This window comes from Leucoraja erinacea, chromosome 30 (assembly GCF_028641065.1).
Source record: "Leucoraja erinacea ecotype New England chromosome 30, Leri_hhj_1, whole genome shotgun sequence".
NCBI classification, from domain to species: domain Eukaryota; kingdom Metazoa; phylum Chordata; class Chondrichthyes; order Rajiformes; family Rajidae; genus Leucoraja; species Leucoraja erinaceus.
Genome location: NC_073406.1, coordinates 5,334,250 through 5,347,885, shown reverse-complemented (window position 1 = coordinate 5,347,885; position 13,636 = coordinate 5,334,250). Strand labels below are relative to the sequence as shown.

At 41.3% G+C, this 13,636-nt stretch overlaps 1 protein-coding gene across 5 annotated transcripts in view; it reads left to right on the top strand.

Annotated features, from left to right (window-relative positions):
- Positions 1-13,636, top strand: part of ubr4 (ubiquitin protein ligase E3 component n-recognin 4) — a 143,035-nt gene that overhangs the window by 96,775 nt on the left and 32,624 nt on the right. For all 5 annotated transcript variants that reach the window (XM_055659223.1, XM_055659222.1, XM_055659227.1 and 2 more), the window contains 12 exons: positions 499-738; positions 2,264-2,402; positions 2,800-2,925; positions 4,290-4,418; positions 4,649-4,992; positions 6,452-6,542; positions 8,193-8,277; positions 8,458-8,585; positions 8,705-8,834; positions 9,955-10,112; positions 10,949-11,058; positions 12,757-12,898. In XM_055659223.1, coding sequence (XP_055515198.1) covers positions 499-738; positions 2,264-2,402; positions 2,800-2,925; positions 4,290-4,418; positions 4,649-4,992; positions 6,452-6,542; positions 8,193-8,277; positions 8,458-8,585; positions 8,705-8,834; positions 9,955-10,112; positions 10,949-11,058; positions 12,757-12,898 — 1,822 coding nt within the window. The remainder of the gene's footprint in view (positions 1-498; positions 739-2,263; positions 2,403-2,799; positions 2,926-4,289; positions 4,419-4,648; positions 4,993-6,451; positions 6,543-8,192; positions 8,278-8,457; positions 8,586-8,704; positions 8,835-9,954; positions 10,113-10,948; positions 11,059-12,756; positions 12,899-13,636) is intronic.

Below are 13,636 nucleotides of genomic sequence, written 5' to 3'. Positions count from 1 at the left end.
TCCTCTTATCCCATTGAAATTGGTCATTTTGCACCTGGTCGCCTTTAGACCGTGGAGTGATCTATCATTTTTCAATGCTGTGAATATTTATTATTCATTTTCACTATCTGGGCATTGGCAGCAAATTACTACCAGTCTCTCTTTGCTCACAAGACTGTCGTAATGAGCTACCATCATGAAGCCTTTTAATGATGCAGTGTAGCAAAATAGGTCATGACACCAGGTTCTGTTTTGAAAGAGGTGGCAATTTTGATGATAAATTAACAAGGGATTCAAAGGTTCAAAGGGTATTTTATTGTCACGTGCACCAATTAGTGATACTCGATTTAGCATAGCCATACAAAAATAAAGCAACACCACACACAACTATGTAAACTACATTATTTTTACAATATAATTTGGATAAGTTTATGTGACAATGTTATATTGATAACCTGGCTGGGTGACATCGTTCGGAATGTCGTGCGTATCACCAACCTCATTGGCTTTCCTCCCTAGGCCTGCTCGATGGCACAAAGCAAAAAAAGTCCAACTAACACCAGGACAGACTGAGGTCAAGATCGATCTGCCACTTCCCATTGTGGCATCCAACCTCATGATTGAGTTTGCGGACTTCTATGAGAATTACCAGGCATCAACCGAGACCCTGCAGTGCCCACGCTGCAGTGCATCAGTCCCAGCTAATCCAGGCGTCTGTGGGAACTGTGGCGAGAATGTTTACCAGTGTCACAAGTGCAGGTAAGTGGGTTTTTTGAAACCAATTCATGTGATTTGATGGGCATAAATAGTGCCGTTTAACTTTCTCGATATTGCCGAGTTTGGAGAAAACTGTCAATTATTCTGCTTAGGTGTAAACTTTGGAAGTTGTTAATATAGTCTGGTAGCATGCATTTTCAAACTTCTGCAGCTCTTGAGAGGATAAGAGGGAGTGACTGGGGTGAGACTGGTCATTGATTATGCTGGCAGTCTTACCGACACAGCGTGAAGTGTAGATGGAGTCAGTGGAAGGGAGATTGGCTTGTATAGACAAAAAATGCTTGAGAAACTCAAGGGGTGAGGCAGCATCTATGGGGAGAAGGAATAGGCGACATTTCAGGTTGAGACCCTTCTGTAGTGATGCACCATCTTGGTCAAGTTGGGCAAAAGAGCCTATCTCTGTGCGGTATGACTCTGATTCTCATCTGTCCATGCAATCCTGAGCCCTTGTGGCTGCAATAAAATTAAACCTTTAAATGTGTTTTAATTAATCTCCAGCATGTACTTTCAGTTTTGAGATACAATGCAGTACAAAAGAATGTACTTAATTATGATAATGCAGTCCATTTCAGTTGAAATTAATTTGACACCAGTTTAATTGAAAGGCCATGGTTAATTTTGACGCTGACTTTGCAGATCGTAGTTTTTGATTTCTGAGGCATTCGTTTGGATTGGCCTGGCAGTTTGGCGAAACTGGATTCTCGCAGAACAACATTCTCAGACTTGCACATTTTCTAATTGCTGCACAAATAATTCATTGGCTACGGGTTCTTTGAACATCCTGGATTGTGAAGAAGACGAGATTAACGCAGGGTTACTGCCTCCCCACCCCCCTCCTCCCCAAATCTCGCATGCATCTCATCCCTTTGCTCAGTCCCCACATTTTCTTTTCCCCCACTTTTTCCCTTTCCCCCCCCCTCCCATTTTCCTCCTGTATTCTCCCTCCTGCATTACTTTTCACTCCTCTTTGTCCGTATCTGTCGTCCTTTTGTCTAATTTTTACCTCCAGACATTTGTCACCTACTCCACCCATCTGACCTTCTCAACCACTTTGTGTGTTTTGCTCAAGATTCCAGCCTCTGCACTTCCTTGTCTGCATAAACACAGATCTCTGGCATCCACGAGTGTTCAATGGCAAGTCTCATGAAGATATACTATTACATAGAGATACTTGGTCAAGCAAGTAGGTTTAAAGGAGGAGAGTGAGATATTCAGATTCTTGAAGGGAATTCCAGAATTTAGAGCTAAGGCAGCTGACATTACAGCAAGGGCTTGTCTGAGGCAGCTGAGATTATTGCAAAAGCTTGTCAGGCTGCAGGGGGTTACTGAGATACAGAGGCAGTGAGAGTGGTGGGAGGGGAGGGTCACGTCATGAGAACATCAGCTAAAATGTGGACATCAGGCAGAGTGATCTCCCTTTCAGCTGCATTTGAGAACGCAACTTCTCGGACTAATACCTAGATTAAATTATGATCACCATAAGTAATCGATCTGATATTTTTTACAGATCTATTAACTATGACGAGAAGGATCCATTTCTGTGCAATGCGTGTGGATTCTGCAAGTATGCACGGTTTGATTTCATGCTGTATGCCAAACCATGTTGTGCAGTGGATCCAATCGAAAATGAAGAGGACAGAAAAAAGGTGAACGCAATTAACTAAATGTTTTCATGGATTTCAATCGCGATGCCCTGTGCCCTTTTTCTGTACTAAATTCTATGAGTTTATTACTGGGGAGATTATTTGACCACAACATTTTAAACACAAGAAAAACACAAAGTTCTGGCAGAACTCAGCGGGTCAGGCAACATTGGCAGAGGGAATGGACAGACATTTTGGGTCAGGACCTTTCTTGCAAAGAAGAGTCCTGACCCAAAACAATGCCTGTCCATTCCCTCCACATGTGCTGCCTGACCTGCTGAGTACCTCCAGCATTTTGTGTAGTGCTCAAGATTCCAGGATCTACAGCTTCTTGTGTTCCCAGCTTTTTTAACATAACTTGTTTCATTTTGCAATAATTTAACCTTGTTTTATTTTGCAGGCAGTGACAAACATAAATACTTTGCTGGATAAAGCTGATCGTGTGTATCATCAGCTGATGGGACACAGGCCACAGCTTGAAACTTTGTTGGTGAAAGTCAGCGAGGCTGCTCCTGAGAAGCCACAGGTAAAGAAGGGATGTGGGCCTTCAAACTATAGCCAATCCACTGATGTGATGAACACAGTGTTGCCTGGCATCTTACTGAACTTAGTAGATGGAGCAGTGTAGTTGGAAACGATTATTTGAGATCTGGGTTGAAATGATGGGATTTGAGGAGATGTTTAAAGGTGGAAAGTAATGGACTGGAATTATCATTGAAAGTTCAAAAATAATCTCCAAATATTAGAAAGTGAAACACGATATCTTTGGTAGGCACAAAATGCTGGAGTAACTCAACGGGGCAGGCAGCATCTCTGGAGAGAAAGAATGGGTCATGTTTCGGGACGAGACCCTTCTCTCAACTCCAGCATTTTGTGTCTATCATCGGTAAACCAGCATCTACAGTCTCTTCCTACACAAGATATCTTTGAAATGTGCGCTGTCTCACGTCTGCAGTGAAGTAGTGAAGATGGCTCTTCTACATTCAGTTCCCATTTTAACATTTGCTGATTGACACCCAATTCAGATACTAAAGAATTTTGTTTCTCAGACTGTAGTCACTCTGTACTTCCAATCATTGCATCTAATCTGCATTTGATGGAATCATTTGGTGCAGGAGGAAGCCACTTGGATTATTATGCTTATTTCTACGATGATAGCTCTATCTCAGTTATCCCAGCAGTTTCGTAACAACAGCCATTTTGTTTCCTTTTTTAAGGATTTATATAATTTTCTTTTGAGACCATGTGAATCAGCTTCCATCATCATTTTTAGCAGAGCCTTCACATTACATTCACTGCATGAAACATCTTCTTGCAACCCCCTGGCTTTGTATTCAGTTATAGCTGGAAACAGCTTCTCCCTCTCTGCACTACCAATAGCTTACATGATTTTTAACATTTAATTTCCTTTGTCTAAGGAGAACTTCCAATTTTTGCTATTTTCTCCACATAAGTGGGTTATCTCCGGGTAGTCTGGTTTCTTCCTGCTCTCCAAAGATGTACAGTGATAGGCTAATTGGCATGGTAAAATTGTAAATTGTCCATTGTGTGTGTAGGATAGTGTTAGTGTGCGGGAATCACTGCTCGGAGCAGACTCGGTGGGCCGAATGGCCTGTTTCCGTGCTATATAAACTAAACTAAAGTCTTCCATACCTTGCACCATCTGAGGAAGTACAAAACATTGACATCCTTCCATTGATGCCCAGAATTATACATTGGACTGGACTCTAGCCAAAGCCCAAAGAATAAGAAAGGTTTAGCATAGTTTAGGTGTATACTTTACACTCTATTTTAATGCCAATGATTCTGTTTGTTTGCATCAACTGTGGGGTCAAGCTAAATTTTGAAGAAGTACTTGGACTTGCTTGTAAGAACATGCTTGTTTTTCAGGATGATTCCAGTGCTGTTACTGGAATCAGCTCAACAGCAGCGAGTGTAAATCGCTACATTCAGCAACTGGCCCAAGAGTATTGTGGAGACTGCAAGACATCCTTCGACGAGCTGTCCAAAATCATACAGGTAACAAAAAACTATAGGTTTGCGCAGCACATATACGATTAACCCAGCAATGAACAATAAGGAAGTGATAACATTGAGAATTTTATTATGATGATAGTTTGATGAGGGATGCGAGTTTAAGAATGTGTATTATTTTTCAACATTTTCATTTGCACAGGGATCAGTCATATTTGAACATATAATCTAACAATTTAAAAGACTAACTCTTGAATGTTTTACTTGTTTGGCAGAAAGTTCTGGCTTCACGGAAGGAACTGCTGGAATATGATCTTCAGCAGCGAGAGGCTGCTACAAAGTCTTCCCGATCAACAGCTCAGCCCACATTCACCGCGAGCCAGTATCGAGCACTCTCTGTCCTCGGCTGTGGGCACACCTCTTCCACAAAGTGCTATGGCTGTGCCTCAGCTGTTACCGAGCATTGTATAACACTGCTTCGTGCCCTCGCTACAAATAGCACCATCAGACAGATCTTAGTTTCCCAGGGCCTTATCCGTGAGCTATTCGATTACAATCTGCGGCGAGGCACTGCCTCAATGAGAGAAGAAGTCCGACAACTGATGTGCTTGTTAACGAGGTATGTAGCCTAAGCAAACTGTGTTATATGAGAGAGCAGATTTTTCTGCAATCAATACATGAGATCGATAGTATGAGAGTTTTGGAAAGAACTGGGTAGTGCTGATTAAATTATTTCTGAGACCTTTGTGCCAAAATGTAACGGAAGACGGTGATTTACCCACTCTCTGCTTTTTCTGTACCTCAACTGCTTCAGGTGTGCAGTAATTTGAACCCAATTGTTAGCAGCCACAGCACAGTTCGATATCAGGTCACAAATAGAACAGACAAGAGTCTTGAGATTTTGCACCGGCAATATTAATGCCTGCTTTTTATTATAGTTGCAGGGAATGCAGACACCACCCAGTGACCTCAGGAAACGGAATGTGACTCACATACCAAGTACTTACTGTGTTCTGAGTTTAATGTACAAAACTAGCTTACTTCATAGATAATCAGATGACAAATGGGAGGTTTCTGCACCCATTTGTGATCATTTTAAATTCAGGTTATTGGTTTCATTTCACGGTGAAGGGCAAATGAGACTTGGCCTTAATTATAGACAGGAGGATTTTGAATTAACAAGTTTATAATGGAAAATGTGGGAATTTGGCCAGCTGACCATTGGAATGATCAGGTCTTGAGGTAACAACTTCATTAGTGAGTGTTTCAGCGGAAAATATTCTGAGGTGGGACTGAGATGTATAATGTGACAGTAACTATTCCTGGGAGGATGTGAAGTCGGTATTAAAACTTGGGTTAAAGAGATGGGAAATATGAATCTTGTTCAGCTTGGGGCAATGTCCAGGAAGAGATTATTTTACCCTGTATGCCTGCAGACATATCTTCAACGGAAATACTCCTGAAGATTAGTTGCTAAATACTACAGCTGAATTGATTACCTCGAGGTCCAACAAATGACCTGTTTTTGAGATTGTGTTAGTCAACGAGTCTGTAGCGTTTGTGGATCAAGGTAACAGAGCCTTGATTTGTCATCTTATTTGAAAGACCATTTGACAATGCAGCATTCCTTTGGTCCTGTCATTCGAGATTGTGTACTCAAGCCCTAGTGTGAGGCTTGAACCCAGGGAGCGTTGCTGCATCTTGTCTCCAGCAACCAAGTTCAATCCTGATATCTGGTGCTGACTGTGTGGAGTTTGCATGTTCTCCCTATTACAGCATAGATTTCCACATCCCAAAGACATGCCTGTTGACACGCCATTACGTGTCCCTGTAAATTAAGCTTAATGTTTTCAGGGAAATAAGTTGTAGAATAGGACCCTTGGGATTTCTCTGAGAGCTGATATTGACTTAGTGGCCCAAATGTCAGTCTTTTTTGTTGTAATGTGAAATATAAGACTTATTGACTCTGCAGCAGAAGGCCGGACAACTGGGCCAAGCTGCCATTTTGTGCATTAGTTGAATGTGTTTTGTTAAGGGTAGCATTTCTATGACTACAACATTTTGCTCTGTATTTGCAGAGACAACCCCGAGGCAACACAACAAATGAATGACCTGATTATTGCCAAGGTTTCGACTGCGCTGAAGGGACACTGGGCCAATCCCGATTTAGTGAGTAAAGTTGCCAATCCAAATTTTGTGATCGTTTTGGCTTAAACTCACTAACATATTCCCAAATGCAAAATCTTACAGCAGGTGGCATAATTGAACATTATTTTGCTTTAAAAATAAATTTCTGATCTATTTGCGAAGTTCAGTTTAGACTTTATGATAAAAGATGTAATCTACTTCAAGTGGCTGTGCACCGCTTGTCGATAACCCAATGATTGAATATTATATTTAGAATCATACTCCAATTATATTAGTGAAGGATTGTTAGCTTAGTGTAGTAAACAAAAATAGCATTGAGAGATTTTACAGTGAGCTTATTGTGCCCATGGGATCGACCTCAGATTTTCAGATCCTCCTCAAAGATGTACAGGTATAAACATGTGCAAATAAAATAAGTTTGATCTGTTGTATGATCAGTTTAGTGACTTGTTTGAAAGGTTGTTTGACATAAATACTGCAATCTTCTTGGCAGTCGATGACAATTTTTGCATTAATTAAGAACATGTACGATGTAGGAACAGGCTTGTTCACAATGAATGGCGCTGCTGTCTCAATGGTCGAATGGCCTCCTCCTGCACCTATTTTCTATGTGTGGCGGAGGAACATGATGCCAACTTAAACTAATGTCTACGACCACCACGCTCCATATCCCTCCATTCCTGCATATCCATGTGCCTATCTAAAAGCCTCCTAAACACCATTACTGAATCTGCCTACATTAATAATGCAACTTAAACATTGTGAAACATCAAATAGCAACATCCATTCATGTAGACACCATCCACTGCCCTAGACTCATCACTCACCTTCATCACCTCCTCAAAAAACTCAATCAAGTTTGTAAGACATAACCTTCTCCGGACAGAACTATGCTGATGGTTTCTAATTAACTCATTCTCTTATAAAACATTCTTTCCTCGAAGAATTTTCTCCAATAGCAACAGCGAGATTTTTTTTACTGCTGACTGACCAAGGAACTAGCATGTCATGGTAGCGTGGGCTTAAGTTACCAGGATCGCAGCGATATTTGTGGACCCTTGATCCAGAAATGAGAGTGATTCCTGCCATGGAGCTGGGGAATTGAAATAAAAAAACTAAATAAATCTGGAATTAAAAACTGTCCACAGTCACAATAACCACAAAACTAAAGGATTATTAAATATCCCCGTCTGTTTCACTGGTAGAGATTGAAACCTGTCTTCATTACCCAGTCTTCCCCTAAACATGGTTGACATATTTAACATGTTCAGCAGCAATTAACGGTGGATAATAAATGTGGCCATGAAAAGCTGGCATTTATAGTCCACATTTGAATATTTTAATAACATGTATTTTTTAAACATTCTATATTTTCAAAACAAAATTGTGTTGTGTAGGCTCTTTCATTTGAATGGGTCTTTTTGCATTTTGCAACCATGGAATGGAGTGAGGTTTGCCACAACCTATTGATGTACAAGTTCAGAACATGCTCTATGAGAACATTTATAATGATGTTGGAGGAAGTGAGGCTGCTGAGCACTAATGAAGGCTGCCAGATCTAGCATAATTATTAACACGGTCACTAACTTGAACACGTATTTGTTTACACCATCTCAAATTGTGTAAATATTTCCCCCTTGTTTGAACTGACGTGTTTGTTCCCACTGGCAGGCGAGCAGTCTTCAGTATGAGATGCTGCTGCTGACTGATTCAATTTCAAAGGAGGATGCATGTTGGGAACTGCGACTCCGATGTGGTAAGTAAGCAAAGCTCAAGTGTGTGATCGCACATTGGTGCCAATCATTATCCTTTGAGTCCTAATGAAGCATTGCCATTAAAAGAGACTTTATGCATCATTACATGACCCACGAGCCTTTCTGAACAACATCATAGAGAACTTCAATGGTATTTTTTGTGCCTTCTCTCCCTTCTGCAGCACTAAGTCTGTATCTAATGGCTGTGAACATAAAGACTCCTGTGGTTGTTGAGAACATCACTCTGATGTGCCTGCGTATCCTGCAGCGACTGATTAAACCACCTGCCCCAACTAGCAAGAAAAACAAGGTGTGCCCGCGGACTGGCGATCCAAGTCAATCGGTCTGCTCTTTGATTGATAGCATCAAGCCAATTGATTTCTGTCTGTCTTGTCGGGTTTAACTACATGATCCTTATCTCTTTGGCAGGATATCTCTGTTGATACACTTACAACAGTCAAACCTTATAGCAATGAGATACATGCACAGGCTCAAGCATGGCTCAAGAAAGACCCCAAGGCATCGTACGAAGCTTGGAAGAAGTGTCTACCTGCCAGAGGTAGAGGAAGTTTTATTTGTGGCTTATGCTTCTATTATGTTACATCTTAAGAGCCATTTCAGAATAGGTGCTTAAACTATTTGCATATCGAAAATAAAGAGCGGAGTTGCCTTAATATTATATTTTGGTGCCATATTTCTGAGTGGCTTTGGAAAGCTGTAATGATGATCGTTGTATATTGCTGAAACAACCCTAATTGCTTCATTTCTGCAACACCATCTGGCAGGTTTATTTATTTAAATAATCCCTGATTATAGAAGCTGTATAATCAAGCAGAGTTCTTGTTCTTTTAATCTACCTCTTGTTTCATTAAATCCCACTGAATGCTCCAGCACTCAATTAATGCCAAGATTCTGTCAGTTAATGCGAAATGTGTTAGAAAGGTATAGAATAACTCGTGACAACAAAACACCTATTTGGCATCGCCTTCTGACGGTGTCTCTGATAGTTTCCCAGGAGGGAAATCATTAGTTAAAAACGACATGTTGAAACCTCTCACACCACTAACTCTACAGTGCTCCATTGTTCCTTTCCAGTGAACTGCTTGTGATGTTCCCGATCTTGCAATTAACTGAAAATTAGTCTTGACGCCAATACCAGGTCTGTGCGGTTCCCAACAAATGCCAAAGCAGAATAACAATTTTTAACGTGTTCCTATTTTTTCTTATATTTATAAGGAAACAGAAGATGACCATGCCAGTTTCTAGGAAGCAATCCCAATACTTCCATTCCTAGTCTCTTTATTTCCTTGCATCTCTGCAATGTATTCCTTCTTATATACACACACACACACGCGCACGCACACACACACATGCGCACGCGCACACACACACACTCTTCAGCTATTTTGCCACTGACCCACATTAATGAGTAACTTGTAGTGTTCATTTAACCTGTTTTTTTAGAAACACAAAACAAATGATGGATTTTACAACAGTAAAATTGTTGCAAAGGCAAAGTGAACGTGTTAGTGGTTATTAAAGCGGGAATGAATGGGTTTATTTTCAATCCATTTTATTGATTTGAAGTTCATTGTTTCCAACGAATTATTGTGTTTTTTTTTGGAAAATTTTCATCTGTGGACAATGACTGATTTGGCATTTACTCCCTCCCCTGTCAGGTCTGGACACAGAAGGAAAGGCACAGAGTAAAACTGATTTGCGGCACCTTTACCTCATGGAGAAGTATGTTTGGAAATGGAAACAGTTCCTGAGCAAACGTGGCAAGAGGAATTCCCCACTTGATCTCAAATTAGGACACAATAACTGGCTCAGACAGGTAATGGGAAGAAGTGAATGTAGAAGTGAGAGTAATGTTGACATAGACGGCTCAGATTGTAGCTGAAGATTTTAGAGATACATGTGGCAGGTGGGATCCAGTTAAACTGCTCCGGCTGTTTAATATGTTGTTGATGTGGTTCAGGCTTGCTGGGACATGCCCAGCTTGCCAGACTTTACACACAGAGAGAAAGAAAAGCTAGCAGGCACAATGGTTCATATATAGACACAAATAAAGGACATGTTGTTTTCATGGTCTTTGGTGATATAATTATATTGATGAATTATTAAGATGGGCAGAGCAATGGCAACTGGAGTTTTACATATTTTACAGAATTAAAATTGCCATTGCTCAGCATGTTCTTTGTGTCTACATATGAATCACGCGTGCTATATAGTGACAATATTACCCGCCTGACTCCAAAACACAACGTATTGGAGTAACTCAATGGGTCATGCAGCATCCTTGGTTCTTGGTTTCCTAGTCCTCCAAAAATATTCCAAATGGAATTTAAACTGGAGGTGGTGGAGGGTGGACTTAAGCAAAAAAGGGTTCTTGGGGAAAAAAGAGCTACCTTAAATTTAGTTGCGGCTGGTTGGGTAACTATGGTAGGGTGAAGACTATTCCATGCTTTAATTGTGCGGGGTAAGAATGAATTGCTCTACATGGAGAAAATGGAGAGGCGACATTAAGACCCGAAACGTCATCTATCCATTTCCTCCACAGATGCTGCCTGTCCCACTAAGTTCCTCCGGCATTTTGTGTTTTGCTCAACCTTCCACCACCTCAGTTCCCTGGCTCACCATTTTATAAAAGCTACTAATTTTGCTTTTCAGGTGTTATTCACTCCCGCAACACAAGCTGCAAGGCAGGCTGCGTGTACAATCGTGGAGGCACTGACCACCATTCCCAGCCGCAAACAGCAGGTCCTTGATCTACTCACCAGGTATTTTTCTCATCATTAGGAAACCAAGCAATAGTTTGAAAAAGTCCTTTATACAACCATGGGACATAGATGGTGGTAGCTTATTTTTGTTTATCTGTAAGATATTGTTATTTCCTCTTCAGAATCGTGTTGCTTTGATCTTTGATTTCAGTTTAGTTTAGAAATACAGCGCGGAAACTGGCCCTTCGGCCCACCTAGTCCGCACCGGCCAGTGATCCCCGCACACAAGCACTATTCTACACACTAGGAATAATTTACAATTATACCAAGCCAATTAACCTACTAACCTGTACGTTTTTGGAGTGTGGGAAGAAACTGGAACACCTGCAGAAAACTCACGCAGGTCTCGGGGGGAAAACGTACAAACTCCGTACCAACAAGCGCCCGCAGTCGGAATCAAACTGGGTCCTTGGCGCTGTAAGGCAGTAACTCTACCGCTGTGCCACCCTGCCACCCTCAGAACCTGTTCAAAATCTTTGTTCCAAAACATAGAACTTTCAAATCTGTCACAGCAACAAAACACGAAAGCAGAGAGAACTATGGGAGAATAGAAATAGACAGACGATATTGACAGGCTGGTGGAATGCTTCGACGTATGTCGGGTGGAATTTAAGTCGGAGAAATGACAAGGGCCGCATTTCAGTCAGTCAAAATAAACTACAGGACTACATTTTGAAGAGTATGTATGCACGAATTGTTGAAGGTGATAGGGCAGTTTGAGATAGTGGTCAAAAAACATATGGGATCTTGGGCTTCATCAATAAGGCTTCATGAACAAGAGTCATTCTGAGCCAATACAAAACTGTAGAGCAAATGTATGTGTCCAGTTCTGGGTTTCACACATGGAAAGGACACAAGAGACGAGAACGAGTCCCGGATCAGGGATTTATGAAGGCAGAATGGAAAAATTAAGGTTATTCATGTACATATTCATGAAAAATTAAGGTAACAATTAAGGTTTGTACATCAAAGGACACAGAATGAAGCTAATTGGCAAATAATTTAAAGTGAATGAGGAAAAGCTGTTGTATTAAGTGCTGAAGATCTGCTCTGTATTTAGATAGGTGGCGGGAAATACATTTCCATAGGAAACAGGATAAATATTTGGGGTGAAAGTGGGTCATACTGGTTTATTCTTCCACAGGGCCAACAAGGACTCAATGGGTCAAACCATCACCTTCCACCCTTATAACCTTTGTCATTCTGTGATTTGTTTTGTGTTTTAATCCATGATATAGAGGATGGATTGCTACTCAAAAAGTTTACAGGTGAAATCAATATTACATGGAGTATTGTATGCCGTTTTGGTCCCCTAATTTGAGGAAGGACATTCTTGCTATTGATGGAGTGCAGCGTAGGGCCACAGTTTAAGAATAAGGGGTAAGCCATTTAGAACGGAAATGAGGAAACACTTTTTCACACAGAGAGTTGTGAGTCTGTGGAATTCTCTGCCTCAGAGGATGGTGGAGGCCGGTTCTCTAGATACTTTAAAGAGAGAGCTAGATAGGGCTCTTAAAGATAGCGGAGTCAGGGGATATGGGGAGAAGGTAGGAACGGGGTACTGATTGTGGATGATCAGCCATGATCACATTGAATGGCGGTGCTGGCTCGAATGGCCGAATGGCCTACTCCTGCACCTATTGTCTATTGTCTAAAATGCTGTTGGCTGATTTTTAAGTTGTGCTTTTGTTTTACCAGTTATTTGGATGAACTGAGCATTGCTGGAGAATGTGCTGCGGAGTATCTCGCGCTCTATCAGAAGCTTATTAAACCCGCTCATTGGAAGATATATCTGGCAGCTCGGGGAGTGCTACCGTACATTGGAAACTTGATCACGAAGGTCTGTGAACAAAGAATTAAAACATTTTCCAAACTAAAATCAGTCACAAAAACATCTCAGTTGCAGAATTACTTTTCAAAAATATTTAAGCATGCGTCATGTTGCTACCCATCCGTGAAGGTTTACATGACTGCGCCTTTCCCTGCCCACCCTTGAGGCTGTTTAAGCTTGAAAGCAAAAGAAAATCTTACCGCAATTTCATTTCCACTGCCTCCTCCCTCTGCTGAGTCGTTAGTATCAGTTATTCTTCTGTGACGGTAGTTTCTACCAAACTAATCACTCAGTCCCTGGAAGTCGGCTTTGTTGTTTGGGTTTTGGCAAGAGATCTGGGGCAGGTTAAGCAAGAGTTGTGTCCTACCAGCCTTGATCTAGATCAGCTGTAACAGGCGATGCAACATAGCAGATACATGTTAGAGAGGTCAGAGTGATGGTTCATCTTCAGGGACAAGATTCATTAAATCAATCTTACACTATTTTAGGAATGCCTTTTTAGCAATGCTTGGTAAGGGACCCGGGACCTTGGTAACAGGAAGGATGTGGTGGACTTGGAGATGGTGCAGGCTGCTGTCTGGATTAGGGAGTTTTATCTGCAAGGAGAGGTTGGACAAACCTGGACTGTTTGCTCTGGAACGTCAGAGTTTGAGGGGAGACCTCATAGAAGTATATGCAATGATGAGAGGCATAGATAGGGTAGACAGTCAGAATGGAAACACAAGGAACTGCAGGTGCTGGAATCTT